The sequence below is a fragment of the Ambystoma mexicanum genome, chromosome 1p (assembly GCF_040938575.1).
Source record: "Ambystoma mexicanum isolate Mex_15411 chromosome 1p, UKY_AmexF1_1, whole genome shotgun sequence".
Classification (NCBI taxonomy): Eukaryota; Metazoa; Chordata; class Amphibia; order Caudata; family Ambystomatidae; genus Ambystoma; species Ambystoma mexicanum.
The window spans coordinates 941,957,320-941,978,845 of NC_090921.1; the positions used below are offsets into that span (position 1 = coordinate 941,957,320).

General features: G+C 47.9%; 1 protein-coding gene across 3 annotated transcripts in view; it reads left to right on the forward strand.

The window, feature by feature from the left end:
- Positions 1-15,096, forward strand: part of CMTM3 (CKLF like MARVEL transmembrane domain containing 3) — a 180,211-nt gene extending 165,115 nt beyond the window's left edge. For 2 of the 3 annotated variants that reach the window (XM_069653141.1, XM_069653118.1), the window contains one exon: positions 14,671-15,096. In XM_069653141.1, the coding sequence (XP_069509242.1) occupies positions 14,671-14,760 (90 nt within the window). In that variant the 3' untranslated portion in view covers positions 14,761-15,096. Of the gene's footprint in view, positions 1-14,176; positions 14,287-14,670 lie in introns of all 3 variants that reach the window. The other variant, XR_011304953.1, reaches the window with a different exon arrangement.
- The last annotated feature ends 6,430 nt before the right edge of the window (positions 15,097-21,526 follow it).

The window sequence follows — 21,526 nt, forward strand, 5'->3', positions numbered from 1 at the left end:
TCGAGGAATTCTTTGGCTAGGACAGAAGCTGAAGGTAAACCTTTCAAAGGAATAAAGTGGGCCATTTTGGAAAACAAATCCACAATTACCAGAATAGTATTGTACCCCGAACAAGGAGGCAGGTCCGTAATAAAATCCATTGATAGGGTGTGCCAGGGTGCTGGCGGTATGTCTAGAGGTTGAAGGAGACCGGCTGGTCTTTTCTTTTGACTTTTATTTTGGGCGCAAACACCACAGGACATCACAAAAGATTTAACATCTTTTCGCCAAGAGGGCCACCAAAATTGTCGTTTCACCTTTTTCCTCTGTCTTGGCAATACCGGGGTGTACCTCTATTAATGTATCATGATAACCGGAAATAACTAGTTCGTGTAATTCCTTATGTGGCAGGAATAAGCATCCTTGGAAATAAGGTAAACGATTATCTATGGTAAAGTCTGATCCCTTTTGTATCCAATCCTGTAAGGTTGTAGGGTCCAGGAGTTGTTTCACTCTGGCTTGAATGTCTTCAAGCGTCTGTAACGAAGTCATGCCTAGAATCCTCTGTTCGGGAATTATTGGTACTGGTTCTGAGTTTGTATCAGATTCTCCCATTCCAATTCGGGATAAGGCGTCTGCTTTGCCATTCTTTCAGCCAGGTCTATAGGTAATCACGAAATCAAATTCAGCGAAAAACAAAGCCCATCGGAGCTGCCGTGATGACTGAGCCTTGGCGGTTTTCAAATACTGTAAATTCCGGTGATCAGTGATCACTGTGATGGTATGTCAAGCGCCAAGCAGATAATGCCGCCAGGCTTTAAAAGCGGACTTAATGGTTAACAGTTCTTTGTCCGTGATTGCATAATTAACCTCGGTTGCCGAGAATTTTCTGGACCAAAATGCTACGGGATGCAGTTGGTTGGTTTCGGGATCTCTTTGGGACAGGACAGCTCCCATGGCTAGGCTGGATGCGTCAGTCTCGACGACATAAGGGAGATCTGGACGCGGGTGTTTCAATATAGGTGCAGAGGTAAACTTAGCTTTTAAATCCTGAAAGGCCTGCTCGGCTTCTTCAGACCATTCAAAATGTTTATTTTTCCTCAAGAGTGCAGTAATGGGTTGTACCACGCGTGAAAATTCCGGGATAAACCTACAATAGAAATTGGCAAAGCCGAGCATGCTTTGAACCCCTTTTACAGAGCTAGGTGATGGCCATTTGAGGATGGCATCCACTTTTCTTGAGTCCATTCGGACTCCTTTGGGTGTCAGGATGAAACCTAGAAACTCGACTTCTGTGGTATGGAAAACACATTTCTCCAATTTAGCAAATAGTTTGTGTTGGTGCAGTTTTTCCAAGTACTGCCCTGACGTGTTTTCTGTGATCAGATTCCGAAGAGGAGTACACCAGAATGTCATCGATATATACGACAACACAAACATCGATGAGTTCCCGAAGGACATCATTCATGAAGTATTGGAAGGCAGCTGGCGCGTTACACAATCCGAAAGGCATCACCTGGTACTCGAATAATCCGTATTTAGTACGGAAGGCAGTTTTCCATTTGTCGCCTTCTTTAACTCGTACCAGATGATAAGCCCCCCGGAGATCTAACTTGGTGTATATGCAAGCGTCCTTCACCTGGTCAAGGAGTTCACGGATTAGAGGCCGTGGATAACGGTTTATAACCGTTATCTGGTTCAATGTGCGGTAACCGATACAAGTTCTAAGGTCGCCTTCTTTTTTGGGCACGAAGAACAAAGCTGAGGATGCCGGGGACTTTGACGGGCAAATAAAACCGTTAGCTAGGTATTGATCCAAATATTGTCTCAAATGCAGATTCTCAGGTTCGGTAAGGGCATAAATCCTGCTACAAGGGGGTTGTGCACCGGGCACCAGATCGATTTGGCAATCGTACGATCTGTGAGGAGGTAACATGTTGGCCTGTTCCTTTTGGAAGACGTCCTGAAAGTCTTGGTATTCCAGAGGTAGTTGCATGGAGGCAGAGGTTACAGATGCTAGATTAATCTTCAGGTTTTCTGGGTAGCAGGTTTGTGTACAATCCGGGAAGGTTATTCTCTTAGCTCGCCAATCAATTCGAGGATTATGTGTCTCTAACCAAGGGATTCCAAGAATAACCTGAAACTGAGGAGCCTTGATTACATCAAACACAACACCCTCCCGATGGCCGTCGGGACCAATAAGAGTCACCTCAGTAGCGGTATGTGTTACCGGTCCAGAGGCAATTTCAGTTCCATCGACTGTGGTGATGACATCTTTGCTGGTTTTAGGACGGAGAGGGAGGTTAATCCTAGAGACCAATTCACGATCCACATAGTTTCCAATAGCCCCACTATCGATGTATGCCTTTATTGCATGCAACCGCTTAGGCTGTTCTGGATCTACGAGAACCATTGGCACAATGAAATGCGAGGTCTGAGAGTTAGTTTTCAAGCTCGGCAAGCGGACCCCTACACTTGTCGGGCGGAGTCGTTTCCCGAAACAGAGTCTTCATGGTTTTTATCAGCGGCTCCTACCGCCTTTCGGGGCGGTTTTGCCAGGCAACCTCGTAGAAAGTGTCCAGAATTCCCACAATAAAGACATAATTTTAACTGCCGCCTCCTTTCACGTTCCTTTTGAGTTAAGGGTCCTTTAACCCCTCCAATTTGCATAGGCTCAGAGACATCAACTCCCTTGGGATTAGCATGGGTCTTGACCAACACCCGGGTCTCAAACCTGGACCGATCTGCTTTTCTGTTTTGAAGTCTGTGATCCAATTGGACCACTTAGTCTATATACTCTGTGCATTCTTGGGGCGGATTTACAACTTGGGCCAAGACATCTTTAAGTTCTCCGCGTAGGCCTTGATAAAACAACGTGACTCTTTTATCCTATGGCCATCCCGTTTCCACAATTAGTCTATTAAAGGTTGCAATATAGGATAGGAGGTCCTGATTGCCCTGTCGCAGGGATAGAAGTTCGTCATCCAGAGCCTGCCCCTGAGAGTGTCGAGCAAATAACCTTTCCATGCTTGCTTGAAACCTTTGAAAATCACGGAGAATCGGGTCATCTTGAGTAACCAGTGAAACTGACCAATCGGCAGCGCAGTCGCTGAGATATGACAATACAAAGGCTACCTTGGTCTGATCATTAGGGAAGGCCCCAGGTCTGCATAGGAAGTGCAAACGACACTGATTCATGAATACGGCGAATCGTTTGGGGTCCCCAACAAAGCGTTCGGGTGGGGCCAGCGGCATGTTTCCAGGTAGATTAATCTGCACAGGGTTACTGGAAACCACAGGAGCGGGGTTCCCTCCGGAACCGGGTAGAGGAGTTTGCCCAGCTTGACCTTGCAAAAGCTGTCTGGCCAGGTCATCAGTTCTTTCCTTTGATATTATTAATTCCCTCCTGAGGGCATTAGTCTCTTGACGAGCGGCATGTACTTCGGCCCGTAATTCCCCCAGTAATTGGGCCAACTGATCAGTCTCAGAACTTTCCATAGCGCCTGGGTGGGAATTTGTAGGAAGGCTTCGCGTTCTGTAACGCTCACCTGACTCCCACGGAGGCGCTGGCCTGGTTCGCGCTGCTGTGACCTCTTCTAAGGTGATGCGCAGGGTTCGGAAGACGGACTGGACCGGGCCCCCAAATCTGGCTTGTCTGGCTCACAGAAGTATCCTTCTGTAGGCGAAAATAGGGGATTAACTGTCTGCGGGGTAATGCAATCGGCCTCCCACTTTCCCCACTCACCCTCCTCGAAACCCTTCTGTGATTCCTCGTAGCGTCTCACCTTAGGGTCTGGAAGGACGAGCTCTCCATCCTGCTTCTGATGCAGGGGAGCGTTGGTATCCAGTTACTTCACTGGATTTTCGGATTGGTGAGAACCAAACTTGCTTGGCTTCCAGGTAAGTTTTTTGATGAGAGGTTCCCCTTGTGTCCATGCATTAATGTACTAATGCTAGTGTCTTTTCCCCATAGGGGCCGGGGTACGGAATGCTGGGGAACAGGCACCGACCCGAGATGAGAGGTGAAATCCTTGTAGAAATCAGGTAAGTCTTTAATGAGCTTTTTTTGGTAATGTCTTTTCATTCGCTCATTAACGCTGAAGTCTCTTTTCCCCCTTAGGGGCCGGGGTCCGGAAATGCCAGGATGCGGCGCGGACCCGAAATGGAGAGGGAATGAATCAACAGGTAAGTCTTAACATGGAGATTTAGCTTTCCTTATTCCCTTCTCTCTCTCACCTTTTGTTCTGGTCTTTTTCTCCCTATGCGCTGGGGCGTGACTGCGAATCCGGATGATCGCTGCTGAACATGGAGGCGCCCTGTAAAGGTGAGTGGAATGCGGCGCTGCAGCGATCGACGCGATGAGCTTTTAAATAAAAGTCTTCCTTTTCAGGATTGTCGGCGAGATGTCTCCGGGATGCGGTTTTAGCAGGTAAGGACTTTTCCTTCTTCTGTTCTCTTCTTCTCTTCCTTTGCAGGTGATCCAGGATGCTGGCAGGCGTGGCAGAAGTCAGGATGCAGGAGCAGACACGGTGAGCGTCCAGCTGCTAGATGCAGAACAACGCGAAGCACGTGTGGCTGTTCGGGTGGGGTTTAAATAGCCTTGGAAGAAGTTACAGGTATGTATCCTTCCTCCAATCAGGTATGTATCCTTCCCCGACCACGCCCGGATGGTAAATTAGTCCCACAGGTAAAGTAGTTCCTTTCAGGCCGGGATCCTGCAGCATGGTCTGCATCAGGTAAGTGCACCCAAGCACTCCCATAATGAGCCTGGCGCCTATGGCGCCAGGACACTGTCCAAAGGGCCCCTATATGGGATTGCTGGGTCCTTCCTTGGGGACTGGATGGCCGCTTTCGGGGACCCAGGGCTTGAACCGGCTCCCGGGAGCGGGCATCATGACACCTATGCCCACCAGGTCAGAGTTCAGAAATCCATTTTAACAGAGGGTCCCCCAGTCTCCCCCAGTCTTAGATTAAATGACTCCTCCAAGAAACATAGGGACACCAGGCCTGCTAGGTTTACAGACTGTGGAAGCCCAAGGGCATGATTTCCAAAGGTGTACTTGGCCTAGGAGACAAGGAAACAGTAGCACAGAAGAACATTTGCCAAAAAGTAAGAGAAGTAAGAGCACAGTGCAACTTTCTCCTTGAAAGCACCAACAGTGACCCCCTGGTTCGCTGGGAGGATTAAGGGGCAAACCATGGATTCTGTATATCAAGTGGGAAGTCCAATAACTTGCCGGCTTGGTGTACGCACCCCCACAGACATGGGGAATTCCTGACTAATCTGTGTAAAACCCTGGTTTTCAGTCAGGAAAGAACTGCAACACTTCCTGAGGAGCAAGAGCCTTGTAGTGAGCCAAAGTTCTCTCTGTTTTTCCAGTAGACAATTTTACACGCGCCCAGCAACAATGATGATTATTCACGGAAAGGAGAAAGGCTTGTTGGATGGGCATTGTACATTTTCTTCATCTCACCTAACTACTGGGTGACTATCGAGTATCCCTGTGAGCTAAACAATGTGCAGTTGGCACAGTGGTTTGCAGAGAGGAATTGTTTGGGGGCAGTGCTTACTGGCTCATGTGCCCGTAAGCCTGGACCAATGGGATTCTCATGAACAAATGCATACAATGATCCACCACATTTCAGAAGGAGCACCCCCTCTGCAGAGTGCCCCAGGCAGCGTACACCGCAAACATGAATCAAAGATGCAGTCCACTTAGCTAAAGCCGTGGATCTTTGACCGTTATAAAAGGACTCTTGCTGGAAGAGTTGAGCTGATATGACTGCAACACAAAAAATAGTACTGTGGTGCCAAAATAAAAGAATGTTCAACCAAGGTTCTAGAAAAATAGGTACCAAGAAAAGTCAGACTTTGAGAATAAAGGACACTCTGGGTAGGATAGGTTGTGGTGCTCCAGCACAGGATTTCGCCAACAATGTCAATGTTCAAGGATATGTTTTAAAAAGATAGATATGGGGGCTTAAAAGTCATTAAGGTATTCCAAGATGGCCGTCGTACCTTGAGGGCGCACTCCCGCACTCTCACGCTCTCCGGCAAAGCCAGCTAAAGCAGGCCCACGGGCCATCAAAAAAGCAAAATTCGGCCAGCTAGTGCCTCCCAAAAAAAGGGTGTGGGCTTCCAAGAGCGTACTAAGGGACCAATCGTTCCACACTATCACACTGAAGGCCCAGAGGGATGAGGCTCCGCTGACTGGAGTGAGGCCTTGCGGGCAACGGACTGCTGCAGGCCCCCGGCGGCTACTGCGACACAGCCAGATGAGGAGGGTGCGGTGCTGGAGTGGAGACGTCCGGGGTAGTCGTGAGCCGCAGTCACTCGGACTGCACCCTGCAGCCGGGGAAGACCCCAAGGAGAACTGCCACTGGACACCAAGCACTAAGGAGAGAGAAGCTGATTTGCCCCTCTCCATGGCGCAGCTTGGAAAGCCAGGGATCTGGGAAATCAGACCTGCAGTGCGGGGCAGACCCTGCGGGAGCCCAGCCAAACAATACGTGCCATCAGCGGAGCTGCCCATCAAGGAGAGGGTTGCCCCTCGCAACAACATTGGACGCGGTAAGGTAGACGGCCCCCACGCACACCACCATGCACATCAGCCCTCCCCGGGGGACTTGCACAAGGGGAACCTCCACTGGCAAGCAGAAGGAACCGGCCCCAGCCAGAGGGAGAACACCATATATTTAGAGGCCCAGGAGAGTTATCCCCAAGCCCCTTCAAGTCAGTGGCAGTGGAGCGGCCCGGGGAGACAGGATAACAAAGGGCTACTGAAGCTTCAGGAAAGTAAGGAGGAATGCTAAAGTGTAGACCTTAGAAGATTGAGGCACATAACATAATCTCCCCTGAAAAGCCAGAACGGGGAGAGGTGAAGAGAGGGTGGATCAGGCAACATTGGAGGAGCCCATGAACATCAGCCACAGAGCGCAAGGTCAGCACCCCCTCCCACAATTGATGAGAAGTGGGCCGGACATTAGGGGTGAGCGCGCCACCTCTAGAAGAACACAATCAGATGCTGGGCCAGGTGGCCGCCACATAAGGAGAGTAAAGGGGAAGGGAACCCTGCAAATGCCAGGTGCCAAAGGGAAGAAGCCCTTGGAAAAAATAAATTGTCAGTCGGTCCGCAAGGAGGGCAATTAAAATACTGCTGGGGCCATCTTAAGGAGGAGGGGCTACCTACGGATGCGGAGACCCCGCCAAAGGGGGTGAATAAGGAAGAAGGTACCCACACCGTGGCCCTGAATTAAGACGACCTCATGGAATGCATGAAGAGTCTGGAGGAACGGATGGTGAGTTCCTTCCAGGACCAGCTCACGAAAATAAGAGGACCTATGAATCTCCCTTCAGGAGGTACGACATGAGATCAACGACCTGGGCACCAGAGTGGACGTAACTAAATAAGGACTCTCAAATCTCTCCGATGAGGTCAGGAAACCTGGAATTGCAAGCAGAGGACCTGGAGAATCGCTCCTGTAGGTCGAACATCTGAGTGAAGGGCCTGGACGAATCTACCCCGGATGGAGACCTAAAGAGCACGATGCAGCAAAGCTTTTGGTGCCTACTGACTGGCACACATCCAGAAGATATCAAGATTGGCCACATACTCAAGAGTGGGCCACAAAAGGTCAGGCTCACGGCCGAGACCACGAGATGTCCTAGTGGCACTTGCATCATACACAGAGAAGAAAAGCATACTGCAAGCCGCAAGGTCTCATGCAGACATTACGGTAAGTGGATCGGCAATCCAACTAGTCCAGGACTTAGCATTATCTACACTGCAGAAACGGAGAGCAATGTTGCCAATAATGAAAGTGCTCAATGCAAAACAAATTCCTTATAAATGGACCTTCCAATTTGTGATTCTCTTCTCATGGAGGGCAGACAGCAGCGGGTGGAAATGTAGGAAGAGGGCCTGGCAGTTATCTATATGGAAGAGAGGGGAAGATCACCCAAATCAAAGCTTCAGCTCAGCTTCCCCAAAAAGCACCAACCCCTGGGAATGGTCAGTAAACCGTGGACGAAGAGGCAGCAGAGAAAGAAGAATAAAGGGCTCTCTGGGCAAGTCTGGGGGAACGGGACATCCGTAAAGAACCTAAAATACAGACCGGGATTCCTCACCCGATAGAGGCACAAACCATCTCAGCAGCAATGCAAGTGCGAACCCAGAATATACCATCTGAAGACACTGGAGCAGGTGGTGGGTGGCCACCAAGGGCCAAGCCGGAGGAAGGGTAGGTGAAGACAATCATGGAATCATTTAAGGAGTGTAGTACACTACCGAAGGAGAGAACCCTGGGATTATACCAGGTCCGATACCCCAGGCTAGTAACTGGGGAGGTTCTTGGGACCACAGGCCCTGAACAGGGTAGGAGTATGGGGGGGATTACAGGGAGGGTGTGGCAGTGTTACGGAGGGGGGTAGGAGTCCACTAGCGGGGGTGGGGAGGGGAGGGGAGGGAAGTCCAAAGGAGAGGAGGGAAGGGGTCCACAAATCAGCAGAACAAAAGGAAACATTACAGTAGCTAAGACACAGAGATCGACTACAGGGAAAACACACAGAGAGGGCAATGTCTCTCACATACTATCCTACAACGTTAGGGGCTTAAACTCCCCAGTCAAACGCAACAAAGTGAAAAGGCAAGTGACACGCAGTTCGGCAAACATCCTAATGCTTCAGAAAACCCATATAAAGAGGGCAGAGAAATCAATCCCCCCACTTCTACCACCTATATCAGGCGAATGCGCAAGGGAAAACGGCTGTGGTATTGATAGGTCTCAGACTCGCTACAGGCAAAGGTAATGCAGATCATGAAAGACCCTCAGGGGAGGTATGTTTTTTTAAGAGTACAAGTAGACTGAAAGGTAATGACCCTGGGTACGGTATATTCTCCAAATGTGGGCCAAGAACGCTTCCTCCGGGAGACCCTGCTGAAACTAGAAACATTTGCATAAGGGGAGATCATCTTTGCAGGCGACTTCAACATGGCATGGAACCCCTATATAGATAGAAGTGCAGGTAGAGTCCAGGGAGTTCGCACTTGTCTAAAACTTTGAGGGAAGCTGTGATAATCTCGCTCTCGAGGACAAGTGGCGACATAAGAAGGGCAAGGAAAAGGGGTTCACTTGCACGTATACCAAACCATGTCCAGAATTGACTGTGTGGATGACACTGATCATCCTAGGGGAGTTAGAAGATATTCAAGTGGGGGCGCTAGCTCTCTCCGAGCACGCCCCGATGACAGTGAGGTGACGGGAGATGCACAGGGGATTGTGGGCCTGGACATTTCACCTGGAGCTTTTGCCAGATCGGGTGATGGTGGAAGTATTGTGGGATGGAATACAGGAATACTTTGATCATAAAGACAACCAGGAGGCCTCTCAGGAGGGTATATGGGGAGCCTTCAAGGTGGTAAAGAGAGGGGAAGTCATTGCGCTTCAGGCCCAAAAGCGAAAGATGAGAATTCTCGAGGGAAGAGGAACTAGAAGCTCATCTAGAAGAGGTGATGCTAGAATTGGCTAAGAAAAAGAATAAATTAACCAAGAAAAAAATGAAAGAGATCAGAAGCCAGTTAGAGCTGCTACGGACACGCAACGCAGAAAAGGCCGAATTACGCACACAGCGACGATACTATGTTAGCAAAAATAAGGCCGGCAGGCTTTTAGCGAGGCAAATGCACAAGGCGGATTGCACATTTGCGGGCATAAGGCAACCAGATGGGACAATAGCAACTGACTCAGACAGTAGTGGGCGCCTTCAAAAATCTTTACGGGAAGCTGTTTTCGTCTCGTAACTCAGACCACTCTGCGGTGTTGGATTAATTTAGTAACATTCAGCTGTGCAAATTTACACCCACTGTTAGGGCCCACCTAGAAGAAGACATCACCAAGGAAGAAGTCGAGGCAGTCATAAAGAGCCTGCCCTGAAACAAAGCCCCGGGACCCAATAGGTTTCTACCAAACATATGGCCTGAAACTGAGCTCCATGCTAGCAAGACTCTTTAACGTCATAGGGCGGGTGGGAATGGCGACCCACACAGTGACAGTCTAAAGTAGTGGTATTCTGAGAACCCAAGAAGGACCAGGCTGTATGCTGCTCCTACCGCCCTATAGCCATCTTTTATCTGGATGCAAAAATCTATACGGGGGTCCTGGTGGCCAGATTGACGCTTCTCCTCCCTGGCCTGATAGGTACAAAAGGAAGACAAACGTAGGACAACACTAAACATCTGACCCATCTGATAGAAAAGGTTGGGAAAGGGCGGGAGCCGGCATTACTAATATTCCTCGGCGCCGAGAAGGCCTTTGACTGGATGGGGTGGACATTTTTGTTTGAGGCGATGGAGCAGATGGACATGGTCTTGAAGTTCCTACGGAAGTTGAGGGCCAATTACACCGACCCATCGATGCAGCTTTCACTTAACTCCTGCCTATCGGACAAAGCGCCCATCACATGGGGTACGAGACAGGGATGACCCTTTTCGCCACTTCTGTACGTAATTTTACTTAGAACCACTCCTAACCTCAATTAGGCTCAACCCAGCCATACATGGGATAGGATTTGGGGGGGGGGGGGGAACACTAAGTAGCAGCCTTCGCTGATGACATGCTAATGACCCTGACAGATCAGGATAACTTGATGCCCCCCCTAGTACATGAGCTGGAGACAGTCTGTGCTAAAGGTCAACCAGACCAAGTTGGAACTCCTATGGTTAAGACCTCCAAACGGGCCAGTAAAAGACCAATCACTGACAGTGCCATTTAAAATAGCAAAGGGCTCCATTACTTACTTGTGGGTAAATCTGACACCTTCAATTTCAGGCCTATACAGAGCCAGTTGCCCAACACTTCCATCAAAAGTTAAGGCGGATCTTGATAAATGGACCCCTATGCAGATCTGGTGGCTTGGGTGGATAGCGACAATCAAGATGATCGTACTACCTAGACTATTGTACCAATTTCAGTCGCTACACATTGCGGTACCAAGGACGTTCTTCACGTCAATCAACACAATTATGTTGCAATTTATATGGCAAAACAAGCAACCAAGGCTGGCTCTGGACACCATGATGGTCCCTAAACAGCGAGGATGTCTCGGCCTTCTGAACTTCGCAAAGTATTATGAGGCAGCCCAATTACAGGTACTGCAGGAATGGTTTTCGGAGGATAGGGCTAGGTCATGGACCAGTATGGACCGAGCAATGGCAAGCGTAGATCTAGACAGCCTCCTATGGCTGGAAAAGCAGAACAGACACTGCAACGTTGGGCATAGCCAGGTACTCTTGGTAACCTGCTATATATGGGACTGATTACTCAAACAGGGGCACTTGTCGACCCACCCATCCCCACTCACACCACTCTTTGAGAACCCACCATTTTCCCCTTGGAGGATTCAGGGAGCAATGCAGGGATGGCAGGCAATAGGCTGCAAGAAGATGGAAGACATGGTGAAGGGGGAGTCCTAAGGCACTTGCTGAAATAACCGGATCTCAAAGCAGCAACCCATAGAGCACTTGCACCATTTGAGAAATTCATAATGACACACTCAGGGAACAAACATTTAGTCTTGCAACTATATTCCATCCTGATGGGGGTGGGGGGAGTACCGTACCTGGCCCTACATGCAAAATGGGAGAAGACATTGGGGGAAGAAATACCGAGGTCACACTGGGAGAATCTCTGGCACAATGTAACCAAACTCACAAGATCTATTCAAATTAGAGAGGCCTGGTATACGGTCATGGTACAATGGCACTACACACCGGAAAGGCTACACGACATATACCCGAGCATGGTTCAAGATTGCTGGAGAGGCTGTTCCAGGAAGGATGAGTGGAGGCATGTATGGTGGGATAGTCCAGTACTGGGTCCCTTCTGGGGGGAGGTGAGCACCCAGGTGCACTAGATAAGTGGCCCTCCGCTATACTCTCCCAAAGAATGGATGTGTGGCATAATGGACCCCGAATTCCAAATCACTACAAAGCCACAATGCAAAGCTTTCATGATAATGGTGATAGCGGCCTGGTTGGTAATAGCCAGGAAATGGAAGCAGAAATCTGGTCCAACGAGCATAAAATGGCTACATAAGGTCTGGAATATAATAGCCATGGAGTGGGTAACATACGGAATACAGGGATAAAGATGAACGTTCCGAAAAACATTGGGGAGTGATACTGAACTTTCTGTGAGGGGACTTTATGCAACATGGTGTCCCCAAAACCTAATCACTTTGGACATATTGTTGAAAACGAGACATTAATGCTTGAAACATCTGTGCTACTTTCAATCGGCAATGAGACACGGCATGTGGGAGAGGGGTCAGGGGGCTCTCTGGTGTATTATTTCCTCGCTTCGTGTTATGTTCCTCATATTGGAAACTAATAAAAAATATGTTGGAAAAAAGTCATTAAGATCCTAGAAAGCAGATCGGGAGTACAGGGCCCCTTGAAGTACCTTTGGATTCTTGTCTTTGGCACTCAAGTGTTGAGACAAGCTTCTAGGTGCATTACTGCAGTTTAGCTGGTGTTGAAACGTGCTTCCCCAGTGGCAAGTCTGTATTGCGGTTGGTTTGAGGCTCAGGCACCTGTTGGATCGAGTCAGCATTGGAGACGGTTCGAGTCGATGTCTTCCAGCGGTTTCAGTCGGTAGTCGAGTTGGCAGCGAGACGATGTTTCTGCTGGGTCAAGTCAGCGTTCCAGTCAGTTGCTTCCATGGAGTCGAGCTAACGATCGAGTTAAGTTGAGGAGGTCTGCTTTAATGAGTCGAGTCAGTGTTTGGCAGCTCGAAGAGCAGGTAAGTGGGTTTGAAGAGCTTGGAGTTCCAAAAGCACCATCACAGGTCATATCAGCAGAGAGGCCTTACTATAAAGCAGTGTCTCCCAGAATGTGCCCCTGAGGTGGGTAGGTAGAAGAGCTATTTTCTTCCCCTTGGAAGCTTTTGTCTTCATCTCTCTCTGAGTATTTGGAATATACTTTTTTCCCAGCATTGTTCCAAGTGAATCCTGCATGCCCAATGTTGAATCAACCAAGGGCATGGTTTCCTACCCTTACAAGACAGAATCCTACAGCAGATTGGTCCAAAGCAAGCCTGTTGTCACGGGCCCAATCGTGGCTGCTGTAGCAAGTGTGTTTTGCCTTCTGATATCATACTAGAATGCTTTGTCTGCATAAAGTGGGTAGGGCAGGAGGTTCAGGGAGCCCTGGCAGAATCCAAGATGGTGGAACCACTCTCTGGGCTATATTCCCCTCTGGTTACTGTGACTCCACGTTTTCCATGCCTGCATACTTCAAAGGGACTCAAGAGATCAACGCCCTGGTGTGAGAATGGCATTGTTATGTCAGGACAGTCTTTAAAGCGCTGGTTCCCAGGGGACCTCCAAGGAGGTTTTCTGTTTTCTGGGCCCTGGGAGGAAGGTGTTACCTTCTTCAGAGGGGAGAGGAGTCATAAAACAGCTTCCTGGGTTTAGCCTTGTGGGGACAGCCAGGCTAGATCGCTAATACACATCAGCCCTAAATACACATCAGGACTGAAGCACTGCTCATGAAGCTGACACTAATATACCACCCAAATGATGTGGCTTTCTAATTGTGTGACCCCAGTAGGTACCATGTAATTCCTAGACATGTGTTATGTTTACATTTTAATGTGCCCCCAGGCTAACCAGGGTACACAATTACTCTGTTTTAAACCAGAGGTGCAGACTATTGAAAAGCAACCTATTCCTGTTGGAACTATGTGTTCCAGCAGCTTTTAGTAATGCACATAAGATCTTTCAACCTGCCCTGTAGCCGCTTGCTGGATATGTCATGAGATGGTCACAGCAAAGGCACATGAATGCACTATGATTTTGGCATAGCGCATTATGAAAGAGGGACCTCAGACTAGTGGGCCCTTCCTTACAGCTACAGTTACCCGTGTCATGTTATTTCTGATAATCAAAGCTGGGGCTATTTAACCCTCACATATGGCATTCCATCACAAACCCTCCCCTTAGCCAAAAGTAGTTGGGCACCACCTTTCTAGCTTCTGGTTCACCTCAAGGTTAGCAATTTCCTCCCACCCCCGGGAGACCTATTCTTATTTTCGTTCCTCTTTTCGCTCACCCTCTTTTTCTATCTCTCCCTGCCTGTCTTCTTCTTCAGCTTTCAACTGCCACTACCAACTGTCTCTTCTTCTCTTAATTCCCTCTTAGAATCCTTCTAAGGTCGGTCCATTCTTCTTGGCATGGGAGACCTGCCCATTGTCCCTAGTCACAGTGTTCCATGTGTCCCTCATGGTGGGCAAGGATCTGGGTACAGTCAGGTAAGTTAGTTCTTTTGTGTTTTACATTGTAAGCACATTCATATTTAATGAAAGACTTTTAAAACCCGTATGTCTGTGTGTTGTTTTTCGCCTAATCATTCCTTTAGTACACACACCTACATAAAACCTAGTCTCTTTCCTAACTGGGACCCATTTGGGCCGGAGGTTACACAGCAGAGTGTCCTATGCTTCTTGATTTTTTTTTTCTCCATGTAGAAAGTCGTATAGAAGGGGCACATCGCCCATGAATGTGGGCAGATTTACTGTCGGGACTGCATATTCTTTCTTGGATTGATTGTGACAGTGTTTATATTAATGTATATGGCTTTGTTCACCTTTAATTATACCGACTCTAATCACACGCCCTTGTCTTTTGCTTTTCAGATGAAGACTCCGATTCAGACTGAGAATTGGCTGTACTGCTGCCACAGAGTGGCACGTTCTTCGTTCTTGTATTGCTCTCACCTGTGGTAGACTACATGTTGCCTCCATTTTGCAAAATGTGCCCCAGGCATTCAGGCAGGTGACCGGGGGCATTCATCCAGAGTGAGGAAACTGGTTGGCTCCCCTGAATTCTCCGAGAAGGACCATCTAGACAGAGCTTGGACAACGGGAGGCAACCGGCCTGGACTTCTTCTAAGGAGCTTTGTTGAAACTAGGGGGGGGGGGGGGCAGAATGTGTGTGTGGGTGTGTGTTAGGAAATTCATCTGAAGAGGCTGGCCCTATGACACATGTGCACCATTGATGGCACCAGCACTTGTGCACCATTGACAGCACCTGCTAGGGCAAGGAGGAGGTCCCTGAGTCAGTCTCTCCTCTCTCTCTCTCTCTCTCTCTCTCTCTCTCTCTCTCTCTCTCTCTCTCTCTCTCTCTCTCTCTCTCTCTCTCTCTCTCTCTCTCTCTCTCTCTCTCTCTCTCTCTCTTCTCTCTCTCTCTCTCTCTCTCTCTCTCTCTCTCTCTCTCTCTCTCTCTCTCTCTCTCTCTCTCTCTCTCTCTCTCTCTCTCTCTCTCTCTCTCTCTCTCTCTCTCTCTCTCTCTCTCTCTCTCTCTCTCTCTCTCTCTCTCTCTTGATAAAAAAGTCCTTCATGTGTGAATAGGTCCTCCTTGCAGTTGTTGGGAGCAGTCCATGACCCCCTGCTGGTGCGTTGTTTCCCTTTGGGCGATTGATCTATATATAAACACATGAAGTTAGGTGGCAGATATAATCTGTTCACTAAAACCATATTTTAGTCTAAAGTACTTTAGCTGAAAATGCGCCACACAACCACGCTTGAGCCCTGCACCCACAAAACCACCGAAGATTGGTGAAGTGCCTTGACTCTTCTGAGTGACACTCACATCAAGGTCCTTCAATGTAACCATATCACTTCCACTGCTGCAGGGGAATGGCACATGTGTTTCTGAAGTGTTGAAGCATTACTGCAGTGGGACCCATTCGTGGACCCTGCACTGATATCCGAGAAAACAAATCTGCAGACAATGTGGGGCTGATTCATGGAATTCTTTGCGCCAAAAAACAGGGATTTGTGCGCCATTCTGCCCGCAAATTCCTGTTTAACAAATGGGGATTTGCGGCAGAATGGCGCACAAATCCCCTTTTTTCGGCGCAAATAATTCCATGAATCGTGTGTGCACATGAATGAATACTTGAATCCGATGCTATGCTACATAATTTTGCATTCGTTCCCCAAAGATGATGAGTTGTCCCCTTAATCAGACTGAGATAATTATTTATTTGCAAGATTTTATGAACTAACCTGACAACATAATTTCTTCAGACTTCAACAAAACAGTTACAAAATAATCAGACACAACTTTCCATTGTGAATATTTGAACTCCAGAGCCTCTGCTGCCCAGTGAGGTGCGGGTGGGGGGGACATTTCTCTGTCTAGATACAGCACAACGCGAAGCATTGCATATACTCCCCTGCTCGTACAACGTCCTTTCATCGACAGCCTTTTTTTCAATGGATTATTTAGGAACATTTTTCGATGAAAAACCTCACTGAAAAACATTGAGGGGGAGTGCATATAAAGGGTGTGCGAGAATAGAGAAAAACAATAGGGGATGGGGGTTTGGGGTGGTTCCCCCCCCAAAAAATTTCGAGAGTTTTTTCATTGAAAAATATTCATAAAAAACCCATCGAAAAAAACACTGTCGATGAAATGAAATGGAACCCCCCCTGCTCCTCCAAAATGCGTGCCTAAGCAAAGTAGGATGCTTAAGAATTGCACATGTGTGGATCCAAAACCTCTGCAGCCTGGATAGTGTCTCTGCACAACATTCCCACACGCCCTCACAAATGTATTCCTTAGAACAGCTGTTTCCAGCATGCAGTGATGAACAGTTGGGCCTGCTCAGAAAGGGGCAAAACGCTTTATGGTTGAGCTTATCATGTGTAGGTTTCACCTCTATTAGCCGGTCTAGGAAGAGTCAATATCATGCCTGGTTGTTTTTTCTAAAATGCTGGTAGGGTCAGATCAGAAAGCTTAATCACATGCCAGGCTGACACCCCTGAAAAGCCATGTTTGGTGCCAGGCAGGCCAGTGGAAAGAATGGGGCCATACTGTTGTAGATTCTGTAGCTCTCCGGCTGGGGGTGGGAGATGCGTGGAAACGTGTTTGGGTCACCATAAGACTCATGAAGTTGCAATGTCTTTTCAAGATTCATCTTTGTCTGGTAGCCATTGGCATACACCTGCATACGGGAACCTTCATTATATTTTATCTTCAACTTGTGTTTCTTCCAATGAAAATCTTAATTCTTGATACTTTAATTCGGTTCCACAAAATAGACCCTTAATGGCCTGCCCTTTGAGCTTTCTTGCTGCCATGTTTCTGAAGAATCATCTCACCTCATCTAAGTCTTGGCTAGGTCCTCCAACCAATTAGCTCCCCATGGACATACTATAAAAACTGGTCTGCATATGCAATACTATCTCCCCATTATTAGGATGATTCTCAGTCCCACTGGCAGACTATATAATAATCTGACCCTAGACATTAAAGTCATGAATGCCTCAAGTAACAATACCTTTGTTTTGCACTTCGTGGGTGCAAATGTCCAAATTGCAACGAGGGAACCTGTCTGCACGCAAAAGTAAAGGTAACCAATTGCCTCTGTGTAATTTACTAATGTTTGAGCTTTGTACAGATTTAATTGACTAAATCAAGAGCAGCCAAGTAGAGTCACAATATCAAATGCATTGATTGATAGGGGATAAGGAGGCAGGATAGAACGGTAGGTGAAGACTGGAGTGTGGAGATCCCCCTCCCATTAAACCTGCATTGAACAAAAATATTTTTTTAAGATTACGATTTTACATTTCATTTCAATTATATCAACAGGAACTCAGTATTTTAGATCCTTGTGCAAAGCATTGAACAGGAGGTATATATTCATGCACTCTGTTCTCAGAGGTCTGTACCACTATTTTTTTTTAACTTCTCTTCATTGGCAAGAAACAGTAGCAGGCACTCAACACAACAACACAGCAAATGTTATATATGTTTGGGATTAGCAATACTTGATACATTCAGGGGTGTACAATGGGGGATGGATTAGCAGCCCATTAGTCTTTTCACAATTCAAAGTTATGCTTCAACCTGTGCATCAGACGGAGGAGAAGAGAGCAGTTCAATGCCATGTTTGCTGTTCAAGTAGCTACAGAAATCTGTCCACACATTTTTCGGGTGGGAATTCGGCGGGAGGGAATTGATGTAGCCCTTCCTCACATATTTGAGTCCAGGTAAGGGCCCTCAGCCACATCTCAAGAGAAGGAGGGGACTGTTGCTTCTAACATTGCAGAATGCATTTCTTGGCCACCATGGCCCCAATATTCAGAAACCTGGACACTTTCTTTGCCCCAGCCCCATCCCACAAACCAAACAGCATAGCAAGAGGATCAAGCCCGATTTGGATCCCCACTATCTCGGATAGGGCTTGGGTCACTGCTTCCCAGAACGTAGCAAGCGCGCTGCAGGACCAAAACATGTGGATATGATCGGCCTCTCTAGATCTGCACCTCGGGCAGGCGTGGGACTGGTTCTGAGCAAATTTCCCCAAACTGAGGGGCGTGTAGTACAGTCTGTTGAGGAGCTTGCGTTGCATGCACCTGAATCTGGAATTCAGGGAAATCTTGCGTGTGTGCATGCACATTTTACCCCACATGGCGTCTGTAATGACCAAACCCAGCTCATTGCTTCATGTGTCTCGCGGTTTCTGAGCAGCGTCTACTGCCTTTGTCATCAGCATTTTGTAGAGGGAGGATATTATGCCCCTCCCACCGGACGAATTGGATATATAGCAAATCTCAGGCGAGTCGGGGGCTCATCTGGGTATGAGGGCCACATGGCACGAACTGCCGCTCTTAGTCTAAAGTATTGTAGCAGCTCCAGCAATGGACCAGAGTGACCAGGTCGCCATGTCAGTGGGGTGATGAATTTTCCTTCAGGATACAAATCAGATAGCGCCTAGTATCCTAGGTCAAGCCAGTGTCGCATGAGGAGTTTGTCATGTGTGTGGGGGTGAGACCCGGAAAGCGCCAGATTGGCAACCACTTGTAATATGGGTGATGATCGGGGTGGAGTTGCAACAGCGGTCTCCATGCCATGGTTGTGGTGGCTACGGGGTCAGCTGGGGCATCAGAGCGGTATGAACGATAGAGAATTAGGGACATGATGTTTACTTCCTTACTTGCTAGATTCTCAAGTTTCACGTGGGGGGGGCGGATCTAGGTGTTTATACCAGTGTGTGGCATGTTGGGCTTGGCCAGCAATCCAATATCGTGTAAGGTCAGGGGCATTAAAGCCCCCTCTCTCAAAGGGTAGGGTCATGTGTTGCCACTTCTTGCGCACCGGAGTGCCATAGGAATTGGGCACATACAGAGTGCAAGTTCGTAAAGTACTGTTTCCCCTGCCAGATCGGGACATTTGCAAAGATATACAGAAGCTTGGGGACTATTATCATTTTGATTAGTGACAATTTGCCTGATAAGGAGAGCGGGAGGTTGCGCCACCTTGACATCTTGGCCTCCACAAGTTGCGCAGTAGCAGTGTAATTGTCAGCCAGTAGGGAGGACCTAAGTAAAGAAACCTGGACCCCGAGATATCTGATGCCTCCGGGGGACCAACGAAGGGGGAACTCGCATGTCGGTTTGGGGATGCAGTAGTTAGCAGGAATATTTCAGACTTGGAGTAGTTGATGGTAAAACCCGAAAAAGTGCTAATTTTTGTTATATCGCGGATGGTCGGATCTAAGTCTACAGAAGGGTCTCTGATGTAAAGGAGCACATGGTCCGCGTATAGCGATATAATTTCTGGCATGTCCCGCAGTCATATACCCTTGCTGGTGTGTTTATCTCTGACACTGTCAGCCATGGGTTCAATGACGAGCGCAAATAATATAGGGGAGAATGGGCAACCCTGGCGTGTACCCCTATGGAGTGTGATGGGTGCTGAAGTTAGGGAGTTAACCAGAACTCTGACCCTAGGATTTGTATATAGCAGTTTGATATAGGATATCATACATGGACCAATTCCCATTTTCTGTAGCACTGCCATCTGTATTACTATTTGAGACCTGTTTACATGGGACTGGGCTTCTGTGTAATGAGCCCAGGCATTTGCACAATTTGAAAGAGTTTTGCTACGCCTCATTGAGAAATACCCCAGGCAAGGCTAAACGATGCTGGTTGGCTCAGAGGCAGGCATTACCTTAAGGTAAATTTACAAAATGATGAAGCTCGTCTACTGAATACAAACATGGCTCAACCTGTTCTATGGGGTGTTTCCCACTAAGGGTCTAGATCTGTGTGTATAGCTCACTGTACCCTCCACAAATGAGAAATATCCATTTGCATTCCATTTTAGCCCCACCAACAAAGGCAGTCCAGCACCAAAATCCTAGTGAGCAAGGAGTGCACGCCTGGATTACCCTTAATAACTTAAGGTTAAAACCAAGTTTACCAAATTTTACAAAAATGTGCGAGTCCCCCCTACTGATCAGTACCATGGCTCACCTACTAAGAACAAACATGGCTGTGTATTACTTTATGGCAAATCTTCCCTCTACACCGACCCTCTTTGACACCTGTTCCAGTTCCCTTCTTTATCTCTCATGCTCTCGTCGCTTTGCCCCACCCGCTCCCCGTCCAGGCCTTCAAATTCTGGCTCCTGGGCTGCGCATCCGGAGTCCATTGTTTTGTTCCTGAACCATCTGTGATGCACCTTTCTTCCCATTCCCTCCCAACTAAGATTATTAGTATCCTTGGGCTCACCCACTAAATGATGGCAGTTGTGTGGGCACTAACAGCCCTATGGCCCTCGGAAGGTGGCTTTGCCGGCCGGTAATGACGCCAGAGCCTGCGTTGATCCAAAGGGACCTAACTTCGACCCGAGCCATAACCAGCCAATATAAGCCTCTTGTGTAGCTAACTGCGCCTCAGATGGAATATCTCCAAAGAGTTGGATTTTTCTTTCAGAAAAAAACGATATTGCTTATTAGACCTATAATTCTCACCACACCTCCAGCGCACTATACAGTGTACCATATACAGTCTGTAGAGAGCAAATTAGTTTCCATCTTGTCATGTGGAAAACAGTTCTTTTTAACAATCCATTTTACAGCTGAAAGGAAAGAAAGACACTGGGGCACAAAGCATCAGCAGATGTGGGGTTTGTTGTCAATACTTTTAAACTAATCTAATGTGCCCCAAGTTTTTGCACCAGAATAGGTACAATTTACGGCTAGATACATTAAGGACATGCGGATGTGAAACAATGCATTTCTGCACATGACATTGTCACCCGGACAGAAGCCCCCGGAAACGTGCCTCAGACCTTCCCGTCCAGACTAATTTCAATGCTGCTATTTCAGCACCCTTCCTGACATGTTTCGTCATATTGCATCATGGGGAAAACATGGAAACATGTCTAGCTGTACAGCAAGGAAATTCTAAGCAGAACATAGAGTTCTACCAGTCGGTGTATCAGGGGGTGCCAGATGTGCCCCATAAACAGCAGGTCTGGCTCCATCGTAAGTGAGAGGCAGCGTTTAAAGGGGCACTGTACCCAAACTAACATGCCACCTCGCATCCAAGCCAGCAGCAGGCACATACTGGGGCTGAATGTGATGTGGGCCAAATATTTAAGCGCTACAGATGGGGCAGCATCGTCCTTTGTATAAATTATGAGCAGGAGGGAGTGCAGCGCGCATAATCTCTAAGCAGCCAAAGCACG